This window comes from Thamnophis elegans, chromosome Z (genome assembly GCF_009769535.1).
Source record: "Thamnophis elegans isolate rThaEle1 chromosome Z, rThaEle1.pri, whole genome shotgun sequence".
NCBI lineage: Eukaryota > Metazoa > Chordata > Lepidosauria > Squamata > Colubridae > Thamnophis > Thamnophis elegans.
This window is the reverse complement of record NC_045558.1, coordinates 117,739,818-117,757,536: the sequence shown is the minus strand read 5'-3', so window position 1 is coordinate 117,757,536 and position 17,719 is coordinate 117,739,818. Positions and strand designations below refer to the sequence as shown.

The 17,719-nt window shown below is 39.2% G+C and overlaps 1 protein-coding gene across 1 annotated transcript; it reads left to right on the top strand.

The window, feature by feature from the left end:
- Positions 1-574: 574 nt before the first annotated feature.
- DNAAF3 (dynein axonemal assembly factor 3) lies at positions 575-17,195 on the top strand. The gene is made up of 12 exons (XM_032238100.1): positions 575-656; positions 3,719-3,802; positions 4,875-5,017; positions 8,148-8,241; positions 8,414-8,571; positions 8,915-9,091; positions 9,596-9,718; positions 12,013-12,135; positions 12,272-12,425; positions 12,840-12,954; positions 13,794-13,868; positions 17,000-17,195. Exons 2-12 carry the CDS (start codon positions 3,721-3,723, stop codon positions 17,193-17,195), a joined length of 1,440 nt encoding a protein of 479 aa, XP_032093991.1. The 5' UTR covers positions 575-656; positions 3,719-3,720.
- Positions 17,196-17,719: the final 524 nt, after the last annotated feature.

Below are 17,719 nucleotides of genomic sequence, written 5' to 3'. Positions count from 1 at the left end.
TGCACGGATGTCTGCATGTTATTACTCCGTACATTACTTTGGTTTCGGTTAGGCAAAGCAGCACATTAAATTAAAAGAAGGGGGGGGGGCTCTCCCCATGCAATAAACTGCATTAATGCAATCAGCAAGGGAGTACTGCTTCTCTCGTAGATAAACATTTCCCCCTCCGGTTTCTTCCATTTTAAACTTCTTTTAGCCACCCGGGAGCATCCCCACCCCCGCTCCCCCAAGCAGTTCGTGACTGCATCCACAGAGACTTCTATGTTATTATGACGGCAGATTGGTGAGTACATATAATGTACGCTAGGCTTATAAACGGTCTTGAAATGGAAGGAAGGGGTGGAGAAACGCCATTTCATTCAAACGACGAAGAAGCGGAGAAAGCGTCTCTCTGAGGTAACCTATGCCAGGCTCGCCGATGCATCACCGCAGGCCCCGTTGCCAGGGAGACCGCGTCCCTAACTACCCGACACGCCTCGCCTATTTTTCCTTTTCCTGGGCTTGGATTGGCTATCGCGCGTCCTATGGCGCGACTGATTGAACAGGGAGCTGTCTGTCACGACTTCCATCAGGAGGGTGGGCAACAGGAACCTACACCTGAAAGGGCGCTTCGACCCACTTTTTCGACAGAGGATCGTGGCGGAGGGAATAAGCGGGTAACTCCACTTAAAGGCAAACTGAGGGGGTAGAAGGGATGGCGGGATAGACCGAAGTGATTTTCAGTGCCGGTCAGCAGAGTAGCAGAACACATCCAGTAGAGGAGGTTTTAAATTCGAATTAAATTCAGTGCTGGTTAAGGGAAACTCAGGGTAAGGGATGGGCCAACTAAATAGGATTACAGGTAATCCTCGACCGCAGTCGAGCCCAAAATTTCTGTTTAAGTGAATTTCGCCCATTTTACGATCTTTCTTGCCACAGTCGTTAAATGAATCACTGCAGTTGTTAGTGACGTGGCTGTTAACTGTATCTGGCTTCCCCACTGACTTTGCTTATCAGAAGGTGACAAAAGGGGCTCACATGACCCCCTCGGATCACTGCAACCGTCATAAGTGTGAGCCCATTGCCAAGCCTCTCAATTTTGACCATGGGGATATTGTAATGGTAGTAAGTATGAAAAACAGTCACAAGTCACTTTTTTCAGTGTCTTTGTAACTTTGAACAGTCACTAAACAAACTGTGGTAAGTTGAGGACTATTTGTATGAATATCAGATGTCAAGGGTCGTGCCATGCTGTTGCACAACGAATATATTGCTTTAAATCTATTTATTGCCATTGTGGAACTGCCTCATCCTCCTCGCACAATTATATCATAGCATCTTAGGTGCATTATGCCTACAATTTACTCAGAAATAAATTGGTTTGAATTCAGTGGTGCTTTCTACATATACGTTTCAGACAAACTACCTAGGACAGTATTTTTCAAATTTGGCAACTTTAAGATGGGTAGAGTTCAACTCCCAGATTTCCCCAGCCAACAGTTGTGAGTTGAAATCCATCTATCTTGCCAAGTTTGAAAAACACTGATATAGATGAGTAGTTCTCGAATTGTAGTCTGAGAACCTCTGGGGGTCCCTGAGACCTTTCCGGGCAACCTTAATGTTGAATAAATAAATATTTTTAAGATTTCTCAATTTTAATTTCTAATACAGAAAATATTGATAGATATAGTCCACATAAGCCTTTGGAGTTCTTCATTAGTGTTTCCTAAATTTATTTCTCTCATGTCTCCTTCCCATTTTTGAAATTATGTAGGACTCCAAAAAAGCTTTTATTGTGTATGGGTTCTGTTTATCAATATTTACTATACTAAAAAAATTAATTGATGTGTTTGCTACCACTACCACTTCTCCCAATTGTTTGATAGGATTTTAATGTATTATTTTTCAATACAGGCTGGCAAATAATTTTGATTTTACAGACCTCTTGGATCCCTGACACTTTGGGAAATAGTCATTTAGAATAATATTAGCTGGATTGGAAGATTGTGCAAAGCCATAATGTTGTAAGATTAGAGCTATTTCATCTTTTGCAACTTATTTTGTTATTGCAATATTAAATGGTGAGATCCACTTTTTAGTTACATCTATTTGATGCTCCATTTAAAAACAGATTAGTAAGCATTAATCAAAAGTACCTAGATCTGCCCTATATAATTAGTTAATTTAATTCAAAATTGTAATTATTTATGGGTAAAATCCTTTGCCAGGGTTTCAGAGAAGAATTTTCCAAGTTTTTCCTCAGGAAATGATCTTTGGCAAGTATTTTATTGCTGAAACACAGCCCTTTCCTGAGATAAAACTGAATTAAGACCATCAGAGGTAGGCTAGACCTTGCAAATTTTATGTACTGTATTTATTCATATGAATAAATTGAATTTGTGAGGTTGTTCCCCACAGTATTTGTTCACAACAAATTCAAGTTCCTCCTATTTACAGTTGCATTCATGTTAAGAATGTTTACTCCTAATCCAAATCAGTGTGATAATACTCATATATATGCCCCATGCATTATCTTTCCACCCCAAACGTAGAATCACATATTACACTGCTGCAGCCTTTTTCATCTTAAAAATAGCTTGCTACATAGAATATATGAGAAAATCTAAAACTAAGCATCCTATTCAGTTTATTGGACTAATTTTCGGAGTCTTAACATTATGAATTCTGCTGTAAGCTTGCACTTTTGAAATAATTAAAATGAAAAGCTGGGATAAGAATTGGGTGTCCTGGATATTAGTAGATAGATGGTCCCCTTGACACTATTCTAGTCTCTACTTGAGGTCATTGTGGGGATCAGAATATAGCAAATGCCGTCGTGTTATATCAAATGCTGCAACAAAGCTTTCCCTTCTGATTTTTTTTTCGATTCCTGCTAGTGAATTTTTATTTCCTTTCAGTGCAAATGCCCTTTTACTTATCCTTGATTACTGGCAAATTGGTATAATTAGGGATTTGTATTCCATGCCTGTTCATGTCCTCTGAAAAGATTTGCTTAAATTGGGAACAAAGGTGCATATGATCAGGTCACTTAAATATGGAGACAAGCACTGGGAAGTTGCATGGAGTCTTTTGTAAATAGGTTTGTCTTTTCATTTTAGAATTTAGATCAGCCTGAACTATGTTGGCTCATAAATGATGTAAGTCAAGTTGCCTTTCAGAGAAAGCTGTGTGATATCTACTTAATAAACTGTCCTACAAGTAAAATCAAAAGAATAACATTTTTTTCTCTCCAGTTTGATGGAGTCCAAAGCATTACAGTATACAGTAATTCCAAGAACTGGAGTTGTTCACAAGAAATTAAAAATATAGGCATCAATCTGCACAAGATGAGAGATAGCAATCCTATAAGATAGATCAGTTCTATGGGAAAGGATGAAATTGAGAAGAGCAGTTTTTTCTTAGATTAACCAGGTCACAACAAAATCAAAACCATGCTGTTTGGATCCATTTGAGTGGAGTTCCCTTCTAGTTATTCACTTGCTGTGTTTGGATGTCATTTTATAATTTGTACATTGGGCAGCTATTTTTAGTATACGGTAATTTGTTCTGGTTAATGTTTATTTCTGCCCAGAATGACACTATTAGAGGAAGATCAGATTCGTATAAGAATGTAAAAAGTAGATAACATTATGGCAAGAGAGTAAGTCAATTGTGATGGGTTCCTGATACATAATTCCTAAATTTTATGGTTTTTTTATATGATATGTTTTCTTTGCAGCCATGTTAGCAGCAGGTACTGGCAATGGTTTTGGTACCACAGCTTGGTGGGGGTTTTCTCCAGCACTCAACTTGCAAGCAATGTGTAAGTGTCACTTATTTGTTCAAAATGCAGGGTTCCCTTTTCCTCTCTGCTTTCATGTTTTATTATGAAATTGGAGCCTCGTTGCACAAATGTGGAAGGAGCTTTATGCTTCCAATAGCAAAAGCTCTCTTGTTTCTGCTTCTAGGTGGGCTCAATAATGTGATGCTACCTTTAGAGAGCAGCTACCTCTGAATAAAAAATATTTATTGATCCACCAGATGCTGATGTTCTATTGCCTATATATGTGTTCCATACACAAATATACATACACACAGAGAGGCAAACTGCTGGTTCTGTATGGTAATATTGCTCTTACCTCCTCCCACTTTTATACCCATTATCAATATTTTAATATTCAATAGCAGGCCTATCCTACCTGCTATTAATGTCAAGGTGTTTTTTTTAATGAAAATATGAAATTGTTATGTTGCAAAGCAATCCTTCATTTCTTTTTCTGAGTTTGTGTTTATTTTTAAAAAATGCTCTGAATTTGCAGGGCCATTGCATCATCCTGACAGAATCTTTTTAAAATAAAATTTTTAGCCCAGGGCTTTGTCAGAAAATGTACTGTTCTAACTAGAAGAAAAAAAGCTAAAAGTAGATCAGATGAGCTGGTTTGCTTTCAAATGAATGGGCAATTTTGGTGAATAATATCTGTCCTGGCAGCTTTTTAAGAAAAAGACAAAGCCGTCTGTGATAGGCATTTTATGAAAGCAGTCACAATCTGCTGTCAAATCTCGATATGCTCACTGTTGTAAAAAGACTGTACCTCCTTGATATGGGCACATGCAAAAATTTAGATTCTCCAGTCAAATTGTCTGATTCCATGATCCATAAGTAAACAGAAGCTAACATAATTGCAACACGGCACAAATTTAAAACAGCCTCTTTCTGGCATTTTCCATTTCTGCAAATTACTATTTACTGTATGTGCAATTGTTTACAGATGCAGAATATGAAAACATTCTTTGCCAGTTCTTGAACATGCAGGATTTTCCTATTAGGAAAATAACATATGTCTTTAACATAGAATATTGGCAGTCATGAACTAACATACTAATTATCTCTACAGCTCTAGAATCCTCCACGGAGCATCTGAAACTATCTCAGAATGGCGTTCCTGAACTGAACATCCTGCTAGTGGGATCAATAGATGCACGACACATCCTAAAAACGATGAGTCAGATGCATCGGCAGCCTCGAAGAAAAATCAACGTGCGTAACTTTTTCCTTCCATGCCAGATTCCCTTATGATACTTTTGCACATTGGTTTGTCCTGATAATTATGTTGCATTTTCCTTCAGTTTATGTTTTATTTCCTCTTATTTCCTCACCATTCTGCAGAGACTGAATGGTTTCTTGGGTTATATGACTAAACTTTGCAGATTTATTATTTTGTTAATAATTTAATAAAACACCTATACCAGGAATCCCCAACTCCTGGGCCATGGACCAGCACCACTCCACGGCATGCCAGAAACCAGGCCGTGTAAACAAGTGAAGCCTCATACCTGGGATTCAGGCAGCACATGAAATCATGCCCCTTCCATTCCATGGAAAAACCTCTCTCCATGGAACTAGTCCCTAGTGCCAAATAGGTTGGAGCTGCTGACCTATATATTTCGGCAAAAGGACCAATCAAATTCTATAGCTAGAATGTACATTTCTTTGCATCTGCTGCAGGAACAGCATTTCTGTGCTAGTGAATGGACTTACAAATTATTTCTTTCATTAATAAATCACTGCCATTCTGTCAAATAATTTAGAATTGTCTCCATTTATTGTATTTTAGTCTATAAAGTTTTGTCTGTTACCCATCAAATGGGAGTTTTCTTGGAATAGGCTTGCAACAGTGATACGTTGTTGTTGTTTTAACAAAAAATCTTGGTTGCATTTTGCCAAATGATGCAGTAGCAATCTTACTGAAACTAAAACAAATCTGAGTCTCATTAGGAGACAGCATAGGAACTTTACTATTGGAACACTTACTTAGCAGTGTTCCAATATCTCAGGGTCTGCCATAAAGAAGAGAGGGTCAACCTATTCTCCAAAGCACCTGAAGACATGACAAGAAGCAATGGATGGAAACTAACCAAGGAGAGAAGCAACCTAGAACTAAGGAGAAATTCCTAACAGTGAGAACAATTAACCAGTGGAACAACTTGCCTCCAGAAGTTGTGGCTTCTCCGACACTAGAGGTTTTTAAGAGACTGAACAACCATTTGCCTGAAATGGTATAGGAGTTGGACTAGAAGACCTACAAGATCCTTTCCAACTCAGTTATTCTATTACTGGTTTCCATGAGAAGGCAGATAATAAAGTGTACTAGTAAATAAAAATAAATATTTAAATCATTTTTAAGGCGCAATTGTCCATTCCCGTTGCAGTATATTCAGCCTTCCAAAAAAAATTACTCTAACAGATTGGCTACAGAAATTATAAAAGCCTTTGCAAATATAAACAGTGATACATAAATGCTTGACGATGCAGTTGAGAATGTTTTGAAACATCAAGAAAATACCAGAATTCCTCCTGATATTTAGTTGCTTTTCTATAAAAAGTCTATTATCAGTAGCTAAAATTCACCAAGGAGATTGGGAAGAACTGCACTTTCTTCTTCAGGGGAAAAGATTTCTCTGTTGGGCTATATCAGAGACACCAAAACTAGTGAGTTCTCATCTCAAATTTAAGTCATCTTGCCCATGTGATAAAGTGATGGTGGTTTATTCCGCCTCTTTTCCTTTTCCTAAAATGTGTGATGACATTAATTAATTCCTGTCATACTGAGCAGTCTGACAGGGCTGCTTTGGTAGCTGTCCACCAATGATAGTCCTTCAGCTCATCACAGTGCTGAAGTTCATGTGTATTGTGGTTGACATGCGAGGTGGAGGTGTGGAAGCAAAGATGTACAAGGGCATGTGTGACCACAGATGCAACATCACTGCAATCCCCCATAGCAACTCCTACATTCGCACGGATGTCCTTTGGTGCCCTTCTTTCATCATGAGGCTATGAGTCAACAGTTGTGATTCTCACAGCAAGCATTTTTCGGTGTCACTTCATAACAAGAGGATTTGTGGGGGAGAATGGAGCAGGGCTGTAAAAGAAAACTTTGAATTCCTGTTATCGGTCTCATAGGAGCTTTGCTTGAATCATTTATGATAGAAATGAAGTATTGGAGTACAACGGTTCTTGGACAATGAATCAGTTTGTAGAGGACCAGTTGAATAGTAGAGTGGGAAAGCTTTTAAAATAGAAAAAGAATTTTCTGGAAGAGTGTAAGGATGCAGGGAGTGAGTTCTTACCAAGTAGGTTACAGCTGAAGAATTTAGGATCCAGAATTTCTCTCTAGGAAGCTTGTTTGGATGTTTTCAACATCTAAATACAGATAATTCACAACTTACAAAACAGTTCCTTTAGTGACCGTTCAAAGTTACAACAGGACTGAAAAAAGTGACCTATGACTGTTTTTCACATGACTGTTGCAGCATCCCTATGGTCAAAATGTAGATGCTTGGCAATTGACTCACATTTATGACGGATGCAGTTTCCTGGGGTCCTCTGATCACCTTTTGTAATCTTCTGATGACTAGAGGCAATGGAGAAGCCAGATTCACTTAGCAACAGAAAATTGAGGCTCAATTGTGGTCATAAATTGAGGATTATCTATCATGGAAAAAATGAAGGGTAGATTTACTGCTCTTTTGGGATGCGACAGTACTGAAGAGCTGCACTATTTTTGTAATATCTTCTTTATTTACAAATATATAGGCAAAAAGTGAAGAAAAAAACTCCAAAATAAAAACAACGGAACTCCTCCCTAAGAGAAGCCCTACCACCCCAAGCTTCCTGTAGTCAACTCACTCACTCTCTTCCACAACCTGCCAATTTATATTTATCTGGTGCACACCACATACTCACTCTAATTCACAGACATTTGCTTCCGTCAGCTTGAGTGGGTACTTCATTTTAAAAACTGGATAAGAATTCTCATCTCCCAGGAAATAATTTTCCGATCATGTCTTTTACTGATAAAATATCTATCGGTTATTCTGCTTTATCACCAGTAAGGAGGAAGGAGTGGGGCTAGCTTGAGAAGTGCTGCAGGCCAGACAATCAGATATTTCATTTTGTGCTAAGCATGTCTTATTTAATTAAGAGACAAACTTAATAAGATGTTGCAGATCAGTGATATGTTTCACATCTTTTTAATCTGCTTAAAAAAAAATTGGTTTCAATGACTCAGTGGTCCAATTGATGTAAGGCAGTTTCCATTTTTATATTCACAGTGTAATGAGGAAAATTTTCCACTTTGCTCAACTAATTGCCTCTCTCGTTCGCTCAGTTCTACATTCTGGAGAACAATCTGGAGGCTGTGAGTCGGCAGCTGTTGTTCTTGAACCTGGCTCTGGAGCCTCCAGACAAAATGGGCCTACAAGGTAAGGAGAAAGTACTCTTTCTCATCTACTCCAGCTTCATTCCCTCCTTTTGCAACCAGTTGATTTGGGCTTCTGGATCACTCTGATGGTTGGGAATAGGTGGCAGATCCAGAAAATTGAATCTTAATGCCTTACCATTGATATCTCTTTGCTGTGTTCTCCTTCACCCAAGAGAAGAGTGAGACATTCTTGGAACTAATGGGGAACACTCACCTTCGGAGTCAGACTGCTGCCTATCTGCAGGAGAAAGCAGCCCTCTTCATCCGTTACATCACAGACTCTGACTTCCAGCTGGCTAATCTCCCTGTTTTGGATTTCTCTGCACTCAAGGTGAAATGCAAAATAATCCAAAAATCAGGTTATCACTGAAGGAGCAATGAAGACGTATTTATCATGCTGTTGTGGCTCTTTGGGATCCACAGTCTATAGCCACACATCCTGGATTGTGGATCCAAGTTACTGTACTCCACATTTTTATTTGTTTGTTCCACATAGAGAGACTCTGAACACTATTTGATAAACTACTAAAAGCATAAAAGAGGCAGGGAATGTTTAAAAACAATGAAAAGGCAGGGGGGGGACATTGTTTTCTGGATTTAGCTCCTTGACGCTCTCCTCCCCCCCCCCTTCATGGGGTTCAGGAACTTCCTAATTCTTCTTCCTGTTTGGATAGTTCAGGGAGCGGGACCAATTAGAGGCCATTTTTCAGTTCTGGCGAAATCCAGACCCACAAGCTTTCCAGATCAAGCAGCTTTGGGACCTGCGTCTGCGGCAATACCTGGGCACCCGTTATGACTCTCGTCGTGGAGTGTGTGACTGGGATCTCACCATGAAACTGCACGAGCATGGGGTATGTAGCTAAAATATGGGGAAATATTAGCCAAGCACAATTGGGGTATGGGACTAAGAGATCATGGTAGGGGCACTTCTGCCCTTGCAATACAGGTAGTTTTCAACTTACCAACAATTCCTTTAATAACTGTTTGGAAGTTACAATGGCATTGAAAAATGTGACTTGTGACCATTTTTCACACTTATGACCATTGCAGCACCTCTGTGGTCATGTGATTTACATTCAGATGTTTTTAAACTGGTTCATATTTATGACTGTTGCAGTGCCCGAGGGTCATGTGATCATCTTCTGCTGACAAGCAAAGTCAGTGGGGAAGCCAGATTCACTTAACACAGCGTTACTAATTTTCCAACCTCAGTGATTCACATTAAAAAATGTGTCAAGAAAAGTTATAAAACGGGGTAAAATTCACCCAACCAGCATCTCAATTAGTAACATGAATTTTGGGCTCAATTGTGGTGGTAAGTTGGGGACTTACCTGTGTTCTCTTTCTCCATCTAGGCCACAACGATAAACTTCCATGAGTTTTTCCATTGGCGTAATACAGGCATGGCCTTTGAAATGCGAGAAGCTGTCTACGATGTCCCCAACAAAACCTTGGCATCTGGACGTCTCATGAGACACGTGAGGCCTTTCACTTTTTTAAGATGCTGGGAGTTGGCAAGGGAATTCTGGGAGTTGAAGTCCACAAATCTTCAAGTTGTCAAGGTTGATAAACACTGCTCTAGATCAATGGTCTCCAACCTTGGCAACTTTAAGACTTGTGGACTTCAACTCCCAGAGTTCCTCAGCCAGCAAAGCTGGCTGAGGAACTCTGGGAGTTGAAGTCCACAGGTCTTAAAGTTGCCAAGGTTGGAGACCACTGTTCTAGATGATTGCTAAGGTATGGAGAGAAAAGGGAGGGGGTAGTGTGGTGTAGTTCTGATTGGACAATGCTATAAAATACAAATAGTCCTTGACCTACTATCACAATTGAGTCCAATATCTATTTGTTTAGCAATAGCAATAGCAGTTAGACTTATATACCGCTTCATAGGGCTTTCAGCCCTCTCTAAGCGGTTTACAGAGTCAGCATATTGCCCCCAACAACAATCCGGGTCCTCATTTTACCCACCTCGGAAGGATGGAAGGCTGAGTCAACCCTGAGCTGGTGAGATTTGAACAGCCGAACTGCAGAACTGCAGTCAGCTGAAGTAGCCTGCAGTGCTGCATTTAACCACTGCGCCACCTCAGTTTGTTTATAAAATGTATTGGCCATCCATCTTATCATAGGGTAACTCTAGGCAACTTACAGTTGTAAAATATTCTCTCTATATAAATATAAACATATCAATAATTAAAATCAAACATTAAAACCTAAGAACACATGGGGAGGTGGAGTAGGGAATTGGGATCTGTTATTACTCAACCAGCTTGATTTATGTCGTTAAGCAAGACATTTTAAAGTGAATTTTGATCCATTTTACCAGCTTACTTGCCACAGTTGTTAAGTGAAACACTGTAGTTATTAAATTAGTGACACACTTTTTGGTGAATCTGTCATCCTCATTGACTTTGCTTGTCAGAAGGTCACAAAAGGCAATCACGTAACCGTGGGACACTGCAACTGTCATAAATACGAACCAGTTGCCAAGCATCTGAATTTTAATCATGTGACCATGGTGATGCTGCAATGGTTGTGTGAAAAACTGTCATGTCACTTTTTTCAGTTCCATTATAATTTCAGACAGCCATTAAACAATTGGTTGTAATTCAAGGATTACCTGTGTACGTGTGATTTTAAAACTTTTACCTTTTGTCCAAGTTCAAAAGAGCACATTTCACAGCAGCATATGCTGAGTGATAATGAGTATCGGGATGTAAGCAATGAGAAAATTATATTAAAATCAACTTACTCCAGATTCTTAACTTTTCTGTGATATAGTCTTGTAAAGCTGTTGTAGCAACAGAGTGGAAATGACATGTAGCCACTACTAGATTTTTCAAAGAACAAGATAAAAGTATCCAATTCACAGCAACTCTTTCAGTAATCCTTAGACATTTGCTGCAATTGGATTATGTACACCCATATACTAGTAGCAGATCTGATGTGGGCTGAAAGGGTAACATCGCCTTTCTTTTAGCATTGCTATATGTTTCTAATCTTTTTTGGTCCTACTTTTTCCTCATTTTCCCAGCCATTTACTCAGTTTCTCTACAGACTGAAAGACCACTTTCCTTATGATGGATCCTAGCAATAAAATTGCAAAGAGATTTGTGCTACCTTCATTTAAGTTGTCATAAAGCCCTTCATAGTTCCTCATGTGCATAAAGTATAAATATTATTAGAATCTGAAGCAGTCACAAATCTAATCTGCCACTGCCAGTTTTCCTACCATGAGACCAGAGTCCATGGTCCAAAATGAATGGTGTTTTTCCTACATTGGCCTACTTGTGCATCTACTGAAAGGGGCAGAATTTTTAGCAGAAGTTGGAAAAGGGGGCTTTACCTTTTGCTTTTATAACCGGAACTCAGGGTCTCCAAACTTGGCAACTTTAAGACTTGTGGACTTCAACTCTCAGAATTCCTCAGCCAGTCATTTAATGTCTGAGCTGATGAATATTTAAAGAGTGGTGCATATCATAAATTAGCAAGTTCACTATTAGACTATATTTCCTGCATGTCTACTAAAAATGTTTTAAAGCATTTAAAACTTCAAATCCCAGAATTTCCTAACCAGGCTGGCTGGCTGGGGAATTCTGAGCATTGAAGGTCACAAATCTTAAAGTTGCCAAGTTTGGAGATGCACACCCTACTGCATTCCCCTTCTCATCTTTATAATTGCTTTCTCTCCCACCCTAGCTTGGAAACCCAATTAGGGATAAATAACAATGATATGACAGACCAAATTAACTCATTCAGATCTCTCATCTCCTAGAAAGGGGAACTCATGCCAGCACGGGGATATTGGGGAGATATCACCACTGGCCCATATATCACATTTGGTGTTGAAGCTGAAGATCCCAGTCTGCTGAAAACCATCAATGGCCACCCTAGTAAAGTAAGCATGATACTTGGTGTGGGGGTGGGGAGATAGAAATTGATATTTATGAAAGCTATGGCTGCATCTAGGGGTAGCTCAGAACAAGGTCTTGTATTGGTGCACATTTTCAAGCTGATCATCTTTTCATTCACAGAATGCCCAAGAAATATCCTTGCAAAATATCACTGCCCTATTGTACGAACTGAGATACCACGCTCGCTACAATCCTTCAGCCCCATCTGAAGAGGGGAAAGATGATGATGATCTTCAGAGTGGAGGTGACTGTACTGTATTGTGTGCTACAAAAGGTACATGATTGGTGCATTCTCTTCCTTTTAACAAATGCAGGTAGTCCTTTATATGCTTCTTCTGCTCTTGTACGTAGTCATCGGTAATAATTTCCCGAGAATCTCACATTTATAAATGCGGACTTTTCAAAATTGTTATGTACATCTGCCTGATTGAGGCTTCCTAAAGGAAAAGGGAGACAGGATGATTCAAGTTTGTGTATGATCTCTTTGCTTTTATTCACCTATTTGTTTTCCTTATTCTTCTCTTCCTCAAAAACCATTCCTTGGTGCTCTGCTACTACCTTACCTATTAGATCTATTTGTACAGGGTTTTTTTTACTCAGGCTACTGGGATATATATTTACATGTCCTCTTTTTAAGCTAGCTCTTTTTCTAACAACTTTTAGAAATGTAGTCTTTCCAATGCTATAGGACTTCCTGCAACAGAAGATGTCCATGTCCATTTCCTGCCTCTTGACTGCCTTCCTGAACTCCATCACAAAGCCAAATATCAACAGCTTTTCAATCTTTTCTTCTTCTCTTGCGGGTAAGAATAGGACAGCATGGAACTTCTCCGCTGGGGATTCTTCCTGATTGATTTCCTACTAAGATATGGGAAATAACCAACATCATTGAGAGATGATCTATCTAGATTAATGGTGTTACCAAATAGCTATTGGCCTTGTTAAAAAGAAACACGTCCCCACTCATCGTATTTGGTTGTTTCACAAATGTCATGATACTGCCAACTCTCCAAACTCTTTTACAGGTAGTTCTCGCTTAATGACCATTAATAATAATGCTGGACTTGAAAAAAGTTACTTATGATCTGTGTCAGAGTTACAACTGCCATACAACCCTGCAGTGTTATGATTGCATTTCATGTAAAATGGCAAAAAAGCACCCATTGAATATGCTGAATTTGCATAACAGCAATATGGTTTGCTTAATTATCACAAGATTCACTTACTGACCACATTGCCTCACTTTATGACCATCATAACAACGATTGCAAAAGTTGAGTCAACATGGTGACTTAATGTACTACTTAAGACCAAAATTCTGGGCTCCATGGTCATGAATCAAGGACTACCTGTATGAATTTTTTAAAGTTACTGACAGCTATCCACATTTAAAACCATGCTTCTGTACATACCACATGGATAGAACATATTTCAGTCAATATAATAATGCAAGTTTTTTCCACCATTATCATGTATATGTCAGCATGATGAGACAAGTGGAAGTTTGCAGAAATTTCAGTAATATTTCAGTAATAGCCAAAAAACAAAAAAACAAATTGCATAGACCACTCCAGATCAAGCTGAGGGACCAAGATACTTACTTCTAATTACATTCATTTCTTCTTTGTTTACTTTTTTGTAGTATGGTGCATTATCTTAAACCAAATTTGAGTCTGGTGTCAGCTCCAAAAGCCACTCTTATTGTTGAGTTAACAAAGTAAGTTTTGCTGTTTTCATTCTCTCATTTTCAGCAGGACAAGAAAACAAACCTCCAAATTCTACACTGGGGTTGAACTTTTTTCAGAATTGATGTCACTCATGTTTCTTTCCATTCAGCTGCATTGCTTGTATGAGTAGCCCTCGACTTATGACAACAATTGACCCCAAAACGTATGTCTCGAAGCGAAACATTTGTTAAGTGAATTTTGCCCCATTTTGCGACTTTTCTTGCCATAGTTATTAAGTGAATCACTATCATTGTTAAGCTAATAACCTAGCTTCCCAATTGACCTTTTTTGTTAGAAGGTCGCAAAGTGGGATCAGATGACCCTGAAACACTGCAACCGTCATAAATATGAACTGGTTGCCAAGCATACGAATTTTGGTCATATGACTACAGGGTCACCATCATGTGAAAAACAGTCATGTGACTTTTTTCAACTTCAGAGTTGACAGCTGTTGTAACTGTGAACAGTCACTAAACAAACTGTTGTAAGTTGAGGACTACCTTTACAGATTTATATTGGGTAGTCTGGGACAATTAACTTCAAGAACAATTTATATAATACATTTATACAAAAATCTACAACTTCATTCAGTCAGTTTGTGGGAATTATGGGAGTTGAAATCCACTCATCTGCAAGATGGAGAAAACTATGAAAGGTCGACCACCACCAAAGTTTAGAATACATAGGCTGAGAACAAGGTTAATATAAACCGGATAAACAAGTGGCCTAGTTCAGCAGAAGCCCCTTCAACCATGAGTACGAAAGTTGATGAAGTCACAAGAATTGCTAGCTAAGTAGATACAAAAAAAGTTCATTTGGATAAATTATTTTTGGAGGAGAGTTTGGGAGAGAACCGCAGTCCACTTCTACTTGTATACTTAGATGCACCTCCATGTGTGCTGTGTGTAGAATTTGTGTCACATGGACTTGCTCATTCTTTTGAGGGCATCAGTTATAGACAGACTCGTCCTTAGAAGGCTTGTAAGCAGAGTATGCAATGACATCACAGTTGTAAAAACTATTCAGAAGCTTGTCTTGCTGAGTTTTTGGTGCCAAGTTAAGAGTCTTCATAACACAGTCTTGTTGCCTGTCATGTATGCCCATTTATCATTATTTCTTTTCTCATCAGCCTGTTGCTAAAGAGAACTTAAAATGTCTTACAGAAGTTTCCCATTTTATGCTGAGTCAAAGCACTTCTGTGTGGATAGTTTAGGATGCATGGTGACCTAAGTTTATGCAGTTGAGGTTTTTGATCCAGCAAGTCTGCTGTGGAATTAATTTTATCCAATCTCTGCCTAGAACTCAGCATTACCATTTACATGTATGTGTACATACGTGTACGTGTGCTTTCAAATGGGCAGCTTTGAGCGATCAGATCAAAGCAGCCAATAAATGGACTCTGCACACATATACTGTAAATCCTGCTGTTGAAGACCATTTCAACATCCTTAGACCACACACTTTTTTGATACAATATAGTGGATTCTTCTGAGGTGCTTTTGTGTTGGATGGACAAGAGAGTATCCAGTAGCTGTCCCAAAGGTGCTTTTTCAAGAGGCAATTGGAATTTCTTTTTTTTCTTTGAAGACATTTCACTTTTCATCCAAGAAGCTTCTTCAGCTCTGACTAGATGGTGGGGAATGGAAGATTTTATACTCCTTGCAGACAGCTGGTCATTTGCATTCTTTTAGAGAATCCTTGAGGCCACTTGGAGATTTATTTGTGTCCTCGGGGGTCACCTGAATGGTGCAAACGGGTGTGAAGCCTTCTTGGAACTGTTGAAGGGACTGTGTTGTAGACTAGAGATAGATGATTTCATGTCCCCACACCTCTGTTGGGAGAGGACCGTTCAATTTTGACATAGATGGCCTCTTTCAAATCAGCGGTCCTCTCTGTCCAAAATGTGGACTTTGCTGTCTTCAGAAGAATCGTCTTTGTTTTTTAAGTGCAGATGGACTTCTGAATTATGTTCTGATGGGTTTGATCTCCTAAGTTGTGCCATGTGTTCATGAAATGGTTGTTTTGTTTCCCCAATGTACAGATCTGCACATGGCTCACTGCATTGTACTGCACATATCACATTGCTCAGTTTATATAAATAGTATGAATCCTTCCACTGCCCACCATTCAGTCAGAATGAAGAATCTTCATGGATGAAAAGTGAAACAGCTTCAAAGAAAAACAAGAAAGCCCAGTTGCCTCTTGAAAAAGCACCTTTGGGGCAACTATGACCTGGCTGACTGAGAATCTCTGTAGACATATCCAATAGCTAAGCAAATTGCCCCTAGGCTCCAAAGACTCTAAAAAAGCTTCGACAGCAGCTGCATCCAGGCCACACATTTCAAGCAACCACTAGGAGGTGCTCAAGAGGAATGAACCCCTTGCTCCCCTCTAATGATTAATAGACTGACAGTTTGGGAAGGGGGTAACAGGAAAGAAGTTGATTGGATGGAGAGTACTTGGAGTGGGCAAGGACCACCTCAGGACATACTCTATGGAGGAGTGACTGGTAATGTCCTTTATCACGATTGATGACATTCAGATTTAACCACAGTAAGCCACCCATCCCTGTCCTTACAGCATTGTATGGTCCACCTGTATATATAGCAGCACAACAAAGTCCTTTTCTGGATGGGCATCAGTGGTAGTTAGGAGGACAGCAAAATTGAGGGCAGTGGGAGTTCTTCCCAGTTCCAGGACAAGAAAAGAGTGCAGCAAAACTGGTTGTGTGAATAAGAGCTAAAGACAATTTCCTCCTAACTCTCATAGCTGCTGATATGGTTTTTAGCTGTTGTTTCTGCCTTTGAACTGTAAATTTTGCTTGTGTGTGAAGTAGATTTTGTTCCAATGTCCTGGGTTACAATTTTCTCCATTGTAAATCTTACATCTTTTGAAAATGGTCTTATTACATTACAAACTAATGCAATAAAGGTCTGATTTCTCTGTTGAGTGAATACATTGTTTGCACATTAAGCAAACTGTATTAAAACAAATGACAAAACAAAAATGGAAAGATGTTTTTTTCCTTAGAGCAACTTAATGTAGAAGCCAGACAACTGAATTGTTATCTACACAAACGGCTGACAGTCTTTCCTTGTCGATTTATGTCCTCTTCTTGTAGCTTCTTGCCTGACCTCAGCAAAGAACAGGTCTCCGAGTTCTCCTCCAGAGTGACTCATCTGGCAAGAGATGCAGAATTTGTGCCAGTTGAAAAAACAGACAAAAAACCTTTCTTGTTGTTTCAATTTGGAGACCAGGAGGTTGGAGATAACCCCTGTGAAATAATTCCACCAGAGATGGAAGTCCCTGGTCCCTGAGATTACTGTTTTTTCTTATACATTAATTTTTTTAATGATCCCTTAATAAAACAGATTCTTGCTGAAAATCGCTATATTTGCTGATGTCTCAACTGTCAGATCAAGAAAGAACACATGCTTCTGAGGCAGTCTTATCTAATGTTTCTCAACGTTGTGAACTTTCAGATGCGTGGACTTCAACTCCCAGAATTCTCCTCCTAGAGTTTAAGTCCACACATCTGAAAGTTCACAAGATTGAGAAATACTGATCTTATCTGTAGGATGCAAGGAAGAATTTTATACACACTCATATACAGTATAACTTGCTTCCTTCCCCTAGACATGGTGGACTGGTCTTTTAGTACCTCAACATCGATAGGATATCTTCACTTAAGATGGGATATCAACAACTTAATCCTGTTCTCCAGGTCCCTTCATACAACAGCCAATCCTGTTCCCCAATCAGTGGTGGGTTTCAAAAAATTTTCGAACCTACTCTGTGGGTGTGGCCTCCTTTGTGGGAGTGGCTTGCCAGCCATGTGACC